The sequence below is a fragment of the Taurulus bubalis genome (genome assembly GCF_910589615.1).
Source record: "Taurulus bubalis genome assembly, chromosome: 9".
In the NCBI taxonomy this organism is placed as follows: Eukaryota; Metazoa; Chordata; class Actinopteri; order Perciformes; family Cottidae; genus Taurulus; species Taurulus bubalis.
Genome location: NC_136597.1, coordinates 23,178,750 through 23,195,100, shown reverse-complemented (window position 1 = coordinate 23,195,100; position 16,351 = coordinate 23,178,750). Strand labels below are relative to the sequence as shown.

The 16,351-nt window shown below is 41.6% G+C and overlaps 3 protein-coding genes across 3 annotated transcripts; 2 read left to right on the top strand and 1 right to left on the bottom strand.

Moving 5' to 3' along the window:
* Positions 1-1,089: 1,089 nt before the first annotated feature.
* On the top strand, positions 1,090-3,202 carry LOC306741139 (DNA polymerase III subunit epsilon-like; the record flags this gene model as incomplete). Its single annotated transcript, XM_079223392.1, has 2 exons — positions 1,090-1,141; positions 2,679-3,202. 2 exons carry the CDS (start codon positions 1,090-1,092, stop codon positions 3,200-3,202), a joined length of 576 nt encoding a protein of 191 aa, XP_079079518.1.
* A 1,624-nt stretch (positions 3,203-4,826) lies between these two features.
* Positions 4,827-6,939, top strand: LOC306741138 (uncharacterized protein; the record flags this gene model as incomplete). Its single annotated transcript, XM_079223391.1, has 2 exons — positions 4,827-4,887; positions 6,302-6,939. 2 exons carry the CDS (start codon positions 4,827-4,829, stop codon positions 6,937-6,939), a joined length of 699 nt encoding a protein of 232 aa, XP_079079517.1.
* Positions 6,940-7,799: 860 nt separating this feature from the next.
* On the bottom strand, positions 7,800-16,041 carry mpi (mannose phosphate isomerase). Its single transcript, XM_079223087.1, has 8 exons — positions 16,006-16,041; positions 14,915-15,042; positions 13,116-13,316; positions 12,129-12,270; positions 11,718-11,897; positions 11,006-11,179; positions 10,280-10,488; positions 7,800-10,189 (listed from the first exon to the last, which is right to left on the bottom strand). Exons 1-8 carry the CDS (start codon positions 16,019-16,021, stop codon positions 9,980-9,982), a joined length of 1,260 nt encoding a protein of 419 aa, XP_079079213.1. The 5' UTR covers positions 16,022-16,041; the 3' UTR covers positions 7,800-9,979.
* Positions 16,042-16,351: the final 310 nt, after the last annotated feature.

The following is a 16,351-nucleotide window of genomic DNA, read 5'->3' as shown; positions in this document are numbered from 1 at the left end:
GCCGAGCTCACGACAACCCTGAGAGGTGAGTTCAGGGTCCTCACTGGTACTAACACACACTTACATAACACACAACTATTTGGTGTAGAATTAAGAGAGAGAGATATGTATACCTGCCCTCTGAAAAGGATGCATAGCTGTTACATCCCCTCGTAGAGTTTGTCACGAATTATTATTCGGTATATTAACCCATGAAGAAATAAGGCGGTTCCCCTCGTGTGTGACGTGTGTGACGGTCGGTCCTTTGTGTCGGTGACTTATTTAATTGCTAACAATCTAAAACAATCTAAACCAGGTGTCCCTCAGATCCAAAAGACAAAAGTGCATTCCTCTTTTTACTCCCCCCACTTCTGTGCTGAAGTCGTTTCTCCCAAAATCTCCAATGAGCCTCTTTAAAGCTTTAAATACAAAATAAAAGGTTTTAGGAATAACATCAATACGCACCAGCGAACTGTTTAACAAGTATTATTATGTCTTTTTTCATTTTATTGTTTCATTCTTTTGGTTAATGTATTCCATGTTGTGTTCATGTTTCAGCCTGCGTTGGGTTTCCGTGTCACGTGACAGTTCTCGTAACTTTCCGCCGGTCAAAACCGAAACTAACTGAACAGCGGCGAAGTTTCCACCTTCACAGAAAAGAGCTGCTGTTGTTTTCTTGTGACAGAAGAGCAGAGAGCAGCACGCGGAGCAGGAAAGACCTTCATCAGGAGGAAGAGGAGGAGGAGCACAAGAAGATACCACAACCTGTGTTTCTATTCCACTGAAATGAAAGTAGAGTTTCGTGGTTTTTAAATGATGTGGCAGCGATTCACCTGTTAACTCCTCCCTGCTGAGCCTGTGAAGACACGCGAGAATATTAATAATAACCAGATGACATCCAGCTACAGCTCAGCTGACACCTCTGTACTGTATACTGGCCAAGGTGAGTCAAGACTTGTAGTTATTATTGTATGTTTGTTCATTTCTCACTTCATTGGTTATCTTCAAAATGACTATACTAGTTTTTTTAGATGATTTTTAATGCATTGTCGGACATGCCTGAAGGGTTTTTAGGTTCATGTTCTAATATTTCTCTCTAAATTCTTTCAGATGTCTTACAACTACACCATCGTTTTCTTTGACCTGGAGACCACTGGATTAGGTAACATTGACTTTAATTATGTTATCATTGACAGTTAATTATTATTACTTGTATTTGATTTGATTTACCTTATTTATAACTTTAACCTTTGTTAGTTTCTAAATATGTTTAATCTGTTTGTATTTATTATGTCATGACTTTAATATGAACATTCATATTTTATCTTTTAAATAATACTAGATTTCTTCCCAGAGTGAAAGCTTGTGGCCTTCATTGGAATTATATGTCAAAGTAATACTCATTTTATTTTCAACATTTATTGTTTATTCAGCACCAAAATGACTTAAATAGTCTTTTATTTTGTATTTCATTATTATTACTTGTGTTGTGTCTGATGTCCTTCTTTGATGATGCACCTGATGCCGTATGAACTTGAATCTGTCTCTTGTCTGACTGCTCGTGAGACGCCACAGGGACTCACACAGGACCTCAGGAATCAAACTGCACACACAGAACACAGAGAGTTTGGATCACAGTTTACAAATAAAATGAGTTGCATCCGGTATCATTAGACAACAGCTCCCGTTCCCGTCTATAGTGCAACAACCCCCGAACAAACAAACAGACACACTATTATATCAATTCTAACAGTTGTAGGTACCACCCTGCATACTAGTCCACATTAAGGAGTGTGGCTGCTTGCTGACGTCTCTCCCCTTATCGTTGTTTTGGTCTGGATTTCTTCCCCCAGAGCTTTCAGGCATAACTTGTGTCCTTCATTAGAATTGTATGGCAAAGTAATACTCATTTTAATTTCTACATTTACTGTTTATTCAGCACCAAAATGACTAAAATAGTTGTTTTTTTTAAATCCTTGACTACTTTTGCATACTTGTGCATAATTTGGCCTGCAGTCAAATAACAAACAGGTTTCTAGATGAACGTGTTTAGTCTGATGTGTTTATTCATTGTGTGCCGGTGTGGACACATCCAGATTTGTTTTATCAAACCGGTCTGAAGGCTCCACCTGCTGACGTACATGCATCAGCTGACAGAGTTTCTGCTTCTATTTTTATTAGTTTCTAATCTCACTTAAGTGTCGGTGGAGTTCATGAAGTTAGTTAAGTCTGGTTAGAGAGGAGGGGATTTGGCATTGAACCAATGAGATTGCAGCACAGAGGCCAACCAGCAGCTCTTCCTGTTCAGCAGAGTGCCTCACACATCACAGGCTAGGAAAGAAACCTAAAATAATAATAATTAATAATAATAACTGCACACTTAAGTGTGTTTTCTTTTTGGGGGGGGGGGAGGGGTAAACTGCAAACAAAAAAGCATGACAGTACTTGCATGAACATATTAATGCTGATGACAATATTGACATTTCTTACAAAATAAAACACACACTGGACCTTTAAAGGTGCTGATAGAAAAAGGAATATCACTCCACGTTGTATTGTGTCATGTTGGCCACACCAGGAGATCTCTGACCAATGCAGAACAATCACAACAATGAGCAGTTTGCTGACAAATAATTTAATATTTAATATTGTATAACCTACATCTCTTTACACTTTATTTTTCTCCTAACCCTCCTCAGACACTAGAGTGTGTGACATCATCCAGTTGTCGGCGGTCTGTGAAGGGAGGGTCTTCAACGTTTACATCTTCCCGCAGCTTGAAATCGACGAGGGCGCCACCCGGGTGAATGGCTTCACCGTCAGTAATGGCGAGCTGTTGCTCCGCGGGTCTCCCGTGACCACCGTCCCTCTTGCTGAGGCTCTCAGCTCCTTCCTCGCCTTCCTCCGCTCCTTCCCCCGGCCCGTGCTGCTGGCGGCCCAAAACGCGAATCGGTTCGACGTTCCCGTGCTCCTCAGGGTGCTGCGACAGCTCTGTCTCCTGGAGGAGTTTCGGCAGGTGGTGCCTGGGTACGTGGACACCTTACTGTTGAGCAGGAACCTCTTTAAACTAGACAGTTATAGGCAGGAGAATCTGGTCCGCCACTTCCTGAACAAGTCCTATGACGCCCACGACGCAGTGGAGGACGCCAGGGTGCTGGAGGAGCTGTTCAACCACTGGCGCCCCAACCCGCATGAGGTCTCGAGAGTTACCTTCCCATTTTGAGAAGAAAAAAAGATACAGCAAAGAAACTAAATATTGCCATGAAAACTAATTATTCCATTTAAAACTGAACCTTTTCTTCACAGCTTTTGTTCTCATCATGTGGCCCCAGACTGTTATTTAAAAGAATTATAGGTAGAATCAAGTTCTTGTGATTTGGAGACAAATGAATGTGTGTTACACCCCAAACTTAGAGATATTTAATGTGTATACTGGATACTAATTTGTCTTATTGTTGTGTTAATGTATTGTAACATCTGCTATACTCACAAGTGTTGTACTCTTATGTCTTTCCAGCAATAATAAATACTAGTAAATAATTCCAGTAACAATACACTTCTGTTTGATTATTCTAGACAACTTGGTATTTCATAGAATTATTTGTTTATAAAATTATATATATATGTATATATTTATAGTTGTGTAATAAAATACATCTTTAAGACTTTTCTTCAAGGGTTTTGGAAAGTTAAGGAATTCACTATCTCCCAAGAATGAGATGAGTGGATCCAATAAATATTAATTAATTAATGTTCTTTACAATTTAAGTATATTACTGTGTATGTGCTAATATACATGCCGATAGCTCACTTAAATTATACTTTTTTGTGTTTTAAGTATATTTGAAATATATTATTAGTATTTTACAAATATGTAAACATTACAATATTAATATATTTATAATGTGCTATAACAAAAGTATACAGAGCTATTTCTTCGAGTCTACCACCCAAATATTTTAGAACATAACAATGTCTTGCTGAATATATATATATATATATATATATATATATATATATATATATATATATATATATATATATATATATATATATATATTTATTATAATCCTAGAGTTGACAATCATCACCCATCACAGCTTTACCAAAAAAAGGGAATTAATACCAGATAATACCAGATAATGGTGTCTATGATCTCTTAACTGTTTTTAAATACTTTCAAGGAGTCCTTGCAGTAAGGGAATGTATAAACAAAACAAAAAAAGTATATACATATATATTTGTGGAATTGCCCAGTAACAGTTGTGTTACTAAATTGTACACGGTACTATCCAAATATTCCTATATTGCAATACTTTATATAGAAATAAGAATAATAAGATGCTATTTTCTTCAAAAAGATACAACTAGAATCAGTGTCCTATTTACAGAATCGTTGCGTTACCGTATATTTCCTCTAGGGGGCAGCATGTTGGATCTGGTAAACATGTCAAAGAAGAAGAAAGGGCTTCTCTGCGCTTGCGCAAATCTGAAGGTAAGCTAATATCGTTGAAGTATTTCTTGGCTTTTGATGGAACATATTACCTTACTTTCCTGCAATTTCCCACTCCAGTTTTATTCACTTATGTGATTTCAAAGTAAATCCTTTTAAGGCTCAAATGCACTTCCCTTCGTTCTTCAACGAGGCTTTTATTTTGAAAGTTTTGTATCTTCTGTCTTCGCTTTAAAAAACACGGAGGGAAGAGTCTCTCTGGTGTTTACCGACGCCATGAAGTAGTGAGACACGTTACTACCACCAGTGTCTCTCGTGTGTCTTTGAGAAGCTTTATTTTACTTCACGTTGGCTGTCGCAGCTCTTAAGAAGAACCGCCATTGAAACTGGCGGGATGCAACACGCAGAGTCTCAACAGGCGCTGGTTTTCTTTGACTTGGAGACAACTGGACTGGGTGAGTCCCTTTTATGATTTTATTTGTATGATAGATACTAAACTTACATTGTCTAAAGTGTTAAAGGAGCACAGGCCTGTTGCTCGGCTGTTATATTGTGCATTGGGGAGAGACTGGACATCATGTCCTCAGAATAAAACAATTCAACTGTTTATCTCTTCACTACAAATGTAATGAGTGTCCACTTGTGACAAGATAAATAAATAATAAACCAAACTGCATGATACCAGGACAAAGCTTCCTACTTTACATTGGGTCTGTTTAATATTTAAAAAAAATATTGCTTTGTTGTACTTAAATATGACTTAATACTGGGGTAACAACTAACTATTATCTTCTGTTTGATCCAATGTGTAGAGAAAATTTGAAAGCCCTAAGCAACATTTTATAGTGCTTATTGTCTGTTTACAGTCAACTGAACCAGCAAAAGGCTGTATTTTTGCTTGTTAATTGTTGATAAATTGATAATAAAATGTGTTTTATCAAGACTATGTATAGCAATCATGACAATATAGGTGAGGCCATATGAATTTGGCTACGATCACAGGTTTCCTCATCCTGTTTCATCTCCAGTGTGTCAAACTCGTGTGAGAACAGTTGCATCCAACTGACCTTGATGTTGAGGTATTTATTTTTGCTGAATGAGCCAAAATCAGACAGACGATGAACAGTTTCTAAATGTTTTTTTCTCCAGCTAATGCAGAGTTTTTTCAAACTTTTTCTGTCAGGCCCCACTTTGGAGGAAGAAAAATGTTCGGGCCCCAACAAAGTTGTAACAAAATGGTCCAACTTTTTGTGACTCCTCCATCTGTGCTTCTTCAAATGATAGAATTAAGAAAATTGAAATCCCTTTCAAGTAAACCAGATTGCTCCATCAGACAAAAATGAACATGTGCAAGCACTTAGTTAGAACAATGCAAATAAAGTTCTATCTGTCCACAAAATATTTAATATTTGGTAAAAAAAATGACAGTGGCTGCAAATAACCTGTTTTGCACTGAATATATTTTCAAGATAATAACAATAACGCGTTCAACCTGTGCAAAACAAAATGAGTGCAGATGTGTGAGCCATCACGTTGTATCAGTATTAGTGGCTGCATAGTACTTTGTACTATGTAAAGTGATCATGTTCATGGAGAGTGGTCGCCCTGAAACCACAAGGTCGCCGGTTCGATCCCTGTTCTCCCCATAGTTCACATGTGGAATTGTCCTTGAGCAAGACAACTGAACTCCCAGTGCTTCACAACAGCACACTGCTCCTTAATTACAAAGGATGGGTAGAATGCAGAGAATAATTTACCCACTGTGGTATTAATAAAGGATTATAATTATTTGACCCATTATCTTAAGAAGAAAACCTCCTGAAGCACATGAAGTGAACGGCTTCACATCTAAACGTTTCATCTCCCCAGGTGGGAGTTGTGAGATCGTCCAGCTGGCTGCGGCGAGCGGAGGCCACTCTCTCAACCTCTACGTCGTCCCCCCGTGTCCGATGCAGTGGGGGGCCTCCAAAGTGACCGGCTTCAGGGTCCGCAGGCGGAGACTGTACCTCCGTCGCCGGCTGGTCCCCACCAACTCCCTGCGAGAGGTCCTGGTCTCCTTCGTAGCCTTCCTGCGGATGCTCGGGCGCCCGCTTGTCCTCGGCCACAACATCCGCCGCTTCGACTGCCCGCTGCTGCTCCGAGCGCTGGACGGACTGGGCCTCAGGGCGGAGTTTGAGTCGGCGGTCTCCGGCTGTGTGGACACCCTGCCGCTGGCCCGGGAGTTGCTGAAGGGCCGCGGCCTCCGGAGCTTTCGACAGACGGACCTGGTCAGGGAGCTGCTGGGCGTGGACTACAAGGCCCATGATGCTTTGGAGGATGTGCGGGCGCTCCAGGCTCTGTACGGTGCGCTGCAGCCCACGGCGGAGTTGATCTGCAGGCAGAGGTTTACTCTGGACGCCGTGGAGAGCAAACCTGTCGACTCTAAAGAGCCACCGGGACAGCGCCCCCTGTGGGAGAACTTCAGGCAGACGGTGGCGGACGGCAAAGAAGACGAGGCCACGAGGTAGAACGTGTGAAAGACACTGGATTGCTCGAGGGCTGTCGGAGTTTCCTCAAACTGTTGATGGTGGGGGAAAAACTGACCGGGGGGAAATCACTTAAACATCCTTTTCAGTGAAGCAATACAAAAAGGGAAACGATAAACAGCAGATAGAGATAAGAGCCTTGAGTTCTTCTACTTGCTCGACTAGCTTCGTCAATGTGGAGTTTCCATTCTGTGCGCTTTGGTCAAACCGCTTTTTTAATATTCCAAAAACATGCACTTAAATGTATTGCACAATACTAACCAGACTGGCGACATGAGGGTCCGTTGTATTTATTGTTTAAAAAGCTGCTTTTATTTCTGGAAGAACACACGGGCGTAATGAGTATTCCTTAACGAGAAGCTTTATTTCTAGTCATCAATGTGAGAAAATAGTGATGATTGTTTGAAATTTGTATATAGTTTGGTTACTGAGAAAATGTTATGCACTTTTATTCTGTATTCATTTAATGATTAAATCAGAGTCACTGAATATTTTCTATTGGAGGTATATAAATCTGCTAATAAATGTATTGTATTTTGAGAGTGTGTCCCACATTATATACTTAATTGTTGGCAAGGACTTCCTAAATACTTCAATATTGAATCCATCAATATCACAATATCAAGAAAATCTGTATTTCACACCAAGTCAACACACATTAATGTTCAATTATTGAGTCATCAAGACTTAAACTGAGCGGAGAAAAACACCAGGTACATGGTCTGATGTAAAAATAACTGTCTCAATGAAATTTATCCAGATAACTGCTTCCTATGTTTTGACGGTTATTGTGAAAAATGAAACTGAACATACATATACACGACACAGAAGCCAGTAGCGGAACAAAGGCTTTATTAAACCACTTTTACAGACACATGTTCTCTTCAGTCTCAGGCTACGGCGTCACCACATTCACAAACCGCTGAACCACTAGAGAAATATCCCAAGAAATCGTATAGTCAAATAAAACAATTAAAAAGGTAAAAACATCGTGGCCTTCAGATTTCTGTGCATTTGAAGGACACGAGTTAAAGGGGAGATACAGGATTCCTGTGCAAAAGTTCAGTATTAAAACTAAAAAGGTGACTCTAAACAAGATCAGTAACAACAGGTGAATTAAAGACACCGTTTTGACCTCTACAAGGTTACTAAATGCAACATTTTGAGAAGATCATAAATATTATGTTAAAAATAACTGAAGGCTACGATTTCAGAGCAGGATGAATCTGAGCTAATGGTTCTTTAATCAAAAAGATGCTGTGATTTTAGTTTTTTTTTTAACTACAAACTACTTCTTTCTCTTTAATATTCTTCCATTTTTTAAAACCGTTTCAGCAACAACGAGCAACTGAAGGTTCAGTGCATCTACGTCAGGGACGAGCTCAGAGATCGACATCAGTAACGTGGTCATGAATTAGGTAGAAAGCATTCATTCAGATACATATTTACTCACGAGGAGGCATTCATTCTCAAATATTTAATTCAAGACGACCTCAGAAACATTATTACAACAAGAAAGTCCACTTCATGAGTGACTTCAGATTGACCCTTAGTACGAACCGGAACATTTGCACCATACGGAAATGATCTAGAGACAATATCGCCATAAAGTAACCGTAAAAGATTTTACTGTGACTATAAACCGTGTGACATCACAACGTACAGGTAAAACCTTTATAACTGTGTGTTTTCAGGGTTCAGTTCTCTTGGTTTGTAATGTCACGTATTGATGAATCGGTACAAACGACGAAACATGCAGCATTAAAAGTCGGCTCCAAATACTCCGAAATACAGGCGTTTGTTCCTATAATACTATAAAATCGAATGCAGCAATTTGTTGTGCGACTGTACGAGATGTGGACGGGTCTAATTTCAGAAGTAATCCACAAACAGCGTTTCAGTCGTATAGTTTGAATCGATACGCATTCCTGATTCCCGTGCAGCGTTCCCTCCCTGTCGTTTTTAACGTGAGGCTTGTTCACTACTTGGAGAAGTTTCCACATGCGCTGGTAACACGTAAAAGCAGTCCTACTTTCCGGGGTCTGTCTTATTGCTCTAAATCAAACATGCACAGGCATCTCAGTATCACACGATATACTGTTGATATACTACATAATGTATAAACACCCCCAGAGGTGGATGTTTACTTGTTCAAGCTTCAAACCTATGACGGACGTGCTCAGCTCTCAACAAGGTGGTTCTGTAGTTGGACAAAGTGAGTGCATGCGTGCTGCACCAGTGTAAACGTATCACTCCACCCATGCTGTCTGAATGTGTAACCATAGGAGAAAGTGTAGAAGTAATAAAGAAACACTGAAGGACAGCTATATTTAATATAAAATAATAAATTGCACATTGGGAAAAAATGTAGGTTAATTTTTTATGCATTGGTGGACGGTGTTTTTTTAAGAAAACCGATCCCCCTAAAAGGTTTATTTACCGGTCTAGAGCTTTCGATCATCTCCTATGGGCTTCATCCGCAGATTGGTTGCCCTGTTCTTCACTTAAAGACTTAAAAACAGCTGTTTTCCAGGTCCAGCATGAACCTCCATGCAATTTTTTACGCTGGATCTTCATCAAGCACCATCAGCTTGAACCCGACAACGGTCAATTTAAACATGTGCACTTTAATATATTGGGTCCTATTCAGTGTTGTGGACATTACTTCACTTTTTATTCTTAGTACGCATCCTCGTTCCAGCACCAATAAAAGAATTTTGGACATGTGCATCCTCTGCTTTTTTTCTTCTTCTATAAGATGTAATTGCACCACTACAGGTAAAAAAGACAGTAAAAAACAATTAAAATCAGCAGTGGACCACAGCTGGATTTTAAAGCTAAAGAACGCTGCTGGAGCGACTGTAGGTTGAGTTTGGGTTGTGAGGGCATCGACTCACTGTCTGAAAGATTCTTTAACATACTACCTCCTACAAAGTGCACGGCGATCATCGGGCTCGGCCCTTAAACCGGAGGAAAACAAAACCACGGGCAGTAGGAAGGTTATTCACACACAGACTCACAACTACAGGAGGCAGCAGGCCCGGAACATGTTCATCCCCGACTTGGAGGTGATGTGCAGGGAGACGCTCTCGTTGGCCGAGACGAACAGGACGGTGCCCCGCCTCAGCGTGACGTCGGCGGCGGAGGTCGCCGTGGCGTCGCCCTCGATGACCAGGAGGATGCTGGCGCTGTCGACCGGGGCGATGGTGTACTCCTTCACCGAGGCCGGCACCTGCAGGTGAGACGGGACCGAACAAAGGTGAGGGTTTTCTGGGTTAACCCTCCTGACGTGTAATCCTTCTCGTTATCCGTGGTTTCCCACCTGTATCCTCATGACCGTGAAGTCTGGCACCGGGGGGTCGTACAGGGACACGCAGGGATCTGAAGCGTCCTGGACACACGGGAAGATTTTGGCGCTGGCGGGGGCCGGGCTGTAGTTCAGCATCTCGCACAGCGTGTTGACGTCGATGTATTTCGGTGTCAGACCGGCTCGCACCGTGTTGTCAGAGCAGGCCATGCACTCGATGCAGTCTGGATGGATGAAGAGTTTTAAAGTTTTAAATAAGCAAAGTGGGCAGTCCGCTCTCCTTCACCTGGAAAAATGCATTGTCAAATCCAATGTGAACTTCCACTCAACTGTGGGTTTAATACAGAATATGGGTGGAGAGGATCAGCAAAGGCAACGCCTCCAGAGAAAAAGTGAACTCTTCTAAACACACCTCTTACAGCTCTAAAAACATAAAGATCAATGAGCCACACAGTTGCACTCGCTGACATGTTCCTTCACGCCCATGAACACACACTGACATTTATTTTGACTCAATCCGACGCACACCGTCCTGCTGCCAGACACTCACTAGAACAGCATGTGTGTATTAATCCGCTACTGAAAATAGTCCCGAATGAATGCACTATTTACCCCTCTTTAAGTAATGTTTAATAAAAACTGCATTCTTTAAGTGGGTCACAACTACATTGTATTCAGGCCCGTACTCATTCTGCCAGGAGAAGATGTATGGCACTGAATTAGCACCAAGCGGCATCTCACCTCCGTAAAGGTAAGCGTGCGGCTCGTTGGCTCCCAGGAACATGGCCTGTCCTGGATCCAGGACCATGTAGTTGAGGAAGTAGATGGAGAAGCAGCCGATGTCTCCGGGATACTGGGAGTGGAGACGGAGCAGCAGGTCACCGTTGCTGCTCAATGTGTCCGTCCCTGCTGCACCTGAACGGGTCATAAACATCCACGTGTGTGTGATTATGTCAGATGTACATGTTTCAAAAGAGCTGAGAACTGACGTGTTTAAAAAGAAAAACTTTTAAAAGCCCCAAAATAGGATTAGACAAATGTCTAAAATTGGCACCTCCTGGTTGTAGTATTAAATAAACACACTGCTATTCCACTCCTTTCCTGACTCATGGATGCTTTTACTGCGTCATCAAATGCATCATGTCTCAGTGTTTTAAGGCAGCTGTCTTTTGTACGCCTGTGAGGATGCTGAGCCTCCTCTGTGCTTCAGTAAGTACCACAACTCTGTATTATAATTATTATTTCTGGTTATGTCTCTTTCTAACACACCCATCAGATACCAGACTGTTCGCTATGATCAAATTAAAGATTGTTTCCACATATTGAACTGCGTGCGACAAAGAAAAAGCACTGGCTAAATTGCAACACCTCAACCTCTGAACCCTGGTAACGCTTAGTGACTAAAACCAGGAATTGTGCGTTAATCACCAGCTGCATCCCTCGGGCTCCTCACCCTCTTCAGTGATTCTCTTGACCAGCATGTTGAGCTGATCTACGAACACCTTCTTCTCGCAGTTCATCATCCTGGTGAAGCACTTCTTCAGCACCTGGCTCGTCTGAACGGCGTCTCCCGCGCTGCGTCGCAGCTCCGCCGCGGCGTCGTTGCCCACCAGCGCATGGAACTCTGGGACAGCTGATGGACGCGCACACACACACACACACACACACACACACACACACACACACACACACACAAAAATCGTTTGCCAAACATTTACCCTTCAAAGTACAATACTTTGTCCTCCCCACCCATTTTATAATATACAAAATATTTATGAGGTTTGACACTAAAATAAATATGTTTCCACCCTTGCTTCTCCAGTAATTGCCCCCAAATCAAATCCAATATCCTCTCATGACTCACATTTAAGGAATCCCAGGATCTCCTCCACTGGTCTGAAGCCACAGAGGCCCTGGAAGCGGGTGAGAGCGATGGCCATCTCCGGCTTGTGGTTGTTGTCCGGATAGTGCTCCGGAAACTGGGCATGGAGACGAGCAGCTAACTCCTGACCAAACCGTGGCGACAGAAAGAGGAAGAGGGTTACTGAGAGGGGAAGAGAGCGAGCAGACTCTTTTATTTTTTCAGTTCATACACAGGTCCGGTGGTTTTACTGTCTGCGCCAAATTAACTATGCATAATATACCAGCATGCCAGTCGTCTCAAAACAATTTAAAGTCATGTTGAATACAACACATCTAACCATAAATGTAGATTTGTGTTGAGCACTTTCTTTGCCTCAATTGGATACTGTGGAATTTGCCTTTGAGCCACATTTGAAGAGACCAAAACAGAAAGAGTTTAAGCTTTAAACTGAACCTCACTTTAAGCAACTATACGAAATAATACAAAGATAATGATAGTGACTTCATACAACAGATTAAATGGGTTGTATCACCAGCCCAATGTTAAAAGAGAAGTATATATATATATATATATATATATATATATATAAATAAATAACAGTCACACATGTTGGACTTTTTTCTTTTTAAGTAGCAAAAGCAAAGCAGCAGACAACTTTCTTCTAATCTTATTTCTAAAAAACGTGTGCCTCCATTAACCACAATGCAACCATCGACAGTTTAGTTGAAGGTTCAGGTGTGCTTCGCTAACAGCAGCTGTAGGAGCCTCGAGCTGCTGGCCTCAGTGTATCACAATCGATAATTAAATACTAATGATACTTGTCTGACACCTGTGTATATTCTGAGGATATGGACGTTGCTGTGTCATTGAAAGTGATCTTTGTTTTTGCATCTTTCTGTTTTAATATTCTAAATCGGCTGTAGCCAAACATGGGAAAACGGCATTCAGAATGAAGTTTGAACGTGGCGTAGGCGTCTGTGTACTCACTCTGTTGGGGTGGGCCTGTATGGACAAGGCTGTGTTGACAGAGAGGACTTTGAAGAGGAAGGGCAGCTGACCCTGGAAGGTGTCTTTGACCTTGGAGCCCAGGCAGGCGGGGAAGTGGGCGATCCACTCGCCCAGCGTGGTCTGTGTGATCCGGTTGTCTTTAATCTGGGCGTCGCCTTTTGGGTGGGCACCCATCCACAGCTGGAGGAGACGGCAGATACGGACAGGTTCAATTCCAGCATTGGGATTTCAGCTCAGTGGGGTTACAGTTATATTTGTGACTGGGAGGTTGCATTCTGATCCAACTGGAGAAAAAAAATACAAGTGTGACAGTGAATGTGAAACATAACAACGAATCCCAAATAAAAGCAAAACCAAATAAGTAAGAATGAATCAACCGTGATGTTGCCTCCTTTCTTTATCCTCCGTTAACAAACTTCCTCGGGGAGTCCAAGTCGTCCCCAGACGCTCTGAGAGAACGGCCTGGCGTCATAAATGTACATGAAATCAATTCATCTAATGGTGTAATCCAAAGGGATTCATACTCGGCGTGAAGGGAGAAGAATCCTAACCGCCTCACTGAGTGTAAATCACTCTGGATAAGAGGGTTTACTCTAATGCCTTTAATGGGAATGAAGGATACGCTCAAGGGCACATATTTCTTGGTGGACAAACTTTTTGCACTTATACCGTCCTCTTGTTGGTACAGGGCCGTCTCTCTTAAACTGGGACAGCCCTGACTGACCCATGTGACAGTTTCCAGTGCTATTCCAATAGCATATTGTCATTGATTACTTTTTTTGTTTAATACAATTCCACAAATGATGACTGTAAGACATACACGTCACAGACCAACAATAAGTCCCATACTGTAATGTAGGATTAAACATCCATACCGCCGTCTGATCATCAGCATGAAATCTAATATGACCAACCGTGGCATGTGACAGTAATGTGGCTTGCGGTTCGTGAAAATGTCACCACCGCCAATAACCTGAACTAATGACCTTCATGACTAACCCTACAGAGCTGCTGCTGCAGCTAAATAAAGAAATGCTCATGAAACGCGTGGCGAGAACGAGGCTCTCTGTCCAGACGCAGAGCACGACGCTGCATTTTAAACCCCTGAAAATGATGCCAGTTACACACGGTTCATCTGATTTTTATGCAATAATGCATCTTTGTACCGTGAAGAAACTGCAAAATTCCAAAATCTTAAAGATCCTATAGCGAGAATAAGTGTTGTTTTCTTCAGAAAGTATACTGAATCGCTAACGAAAAATCATTTTGAAATGTTATGTCCGAAATTTTCAACTCTGTTCCTGTGTTTAAATGGAAAAAAACTGCGGTTCACAATTAAATGAAAGCTACATTTCTAGGAGAATACATGCTTCTTTTTTTGTACATGTTCACTTCACTTTAAACGAATCAATATCCAACAACCTGCCAATTGTAGTCAAACACATGTTCATGCATTGTTACAGGTTTTATCAGTAATCTTCAACAGGTACAATGTCACCGTCACACTACACTTACATTTCACCTTAAGTACTGTCACCTGTTGTCTGTGCACTTTATTTTAATTTTGTATTCTACTGTCAAATAGCAGATTTAATTGTAAATATTCCTCCCATTATTGCACTTTGTTTATCATTAAATGTTTATTGTTATTGTTAAATGTTATGCACCTCCCACCAGGACAAATTCCTTGTATGTGAAAACATACATGGCAATACATGGTTCTGATTCTGAGACCAGGCAAGGGATTTGAACCAGTGCCTTCCCAGTGATGACCTTACCTCTGCGTAGGGCCGGCCATCCTCCACCACAGCTACTGGGTCTCCGCCAACCACCAGTTTGGCCACCTCGCTGTCCAGCCCGACCTTCCCCCACGCATAATGTTGCACGGCACAGGTCAGGGGAAACACTGAGAAAGGGACCACATCCAGTCTTTGTACTCTTCAAACAAAAAGGGACTACAGTACCGAATCCAGTATATTCCAGAAGGCCCCCCAGTCCCCTTTTATGAACCGGGTGCATCTTTTTTATATCTAGTCTGAGGCTGTGTGTCTGTTATCCATTGTCTAATGTTGCATTATGACATTTGTACCTAATCAGTACCTAAACGTTGCAGCTTCTCCAGTTTATTTTTGTATCAACAATGTTCTGTTGATTTGTTTTGTTTGCTCCTTTGTCTTTCTATTTTGTTATATCTAAAGTGTCTTTGAGTAATCAGAAAAGCGCTATATAAAATTAAAGTATTATTATTAATATTAAATAAGAGACAGGAAAAACCAGAAAGCTTCCTGAACACGCAGGTTGGACGCTGATGAACTGGTTTGTTAACAAAACCAGCAGCTTTGTACTTCAATAAAAGGCGTGGTGTATTTTTGACGGGTGACAAATAACAAACACACCACCTGGCTAAATATACGGTATTCCCTTTTAACACGGAACAGAATACGCCGGGGACATTATTCGGCGGCACACCGGCCAGCTGACGACGCAACGTTCATTGACAGAAACGAACAGTAAAAAAAACAAAACAACAGAAAGCAGGTTTTATCTTTACGAGGCGCCGAGTCTGTTCGCCAGGAATATGTCGCCCACACGTTTAACCGAACAGTGAACACACGAACCGCGAACACAACGCGCCGTGTTACGGTTTAACAGGCGAACCCTCGTCGCCGAAAGTCGCCAGTTAACAGGGTCGCGACATCGGCTGAAACGTCGATGTGGACGCTCAACAACGAGCTTTTTTATTGTTGCTCCGTCTCGGGTTTCCTGACATGTAAATAAACCGTTGCACCATCAGCGAGCTGAATGTTACGCGACGGGACGGCTGATTTAAAAGAGTTAACGAAACGTTAGCGGAGAAGAGCTCGCTCACCTCTCACTTCCTCCATGGCTGCGACGTCGGCTGTCAGACCGTTGGTGACGTCACGACTCGACTGATTTCAAGGGATCTCGCACTCTCTCTCTCTCTCTCTCTCTCTCTCTCTCTCTCTCTCTCTCTCTCTCTCTCTCTCTCTCTCTCTCTCTCTTTCTTACTCTCACTCTCTCTCTCTCTCTCTCTATCATTAATATCTAAAATACGTCACTTTTTATTATTTGTAATATTGAGTCTGAATACACTTTATGCCTTTAAATATTGTTTGGTTTGGTTTAAATGAATGTAATGGCAATACAATATTACATTATTAAATTGTCATTATTTTAGCAACATTTCATATCCT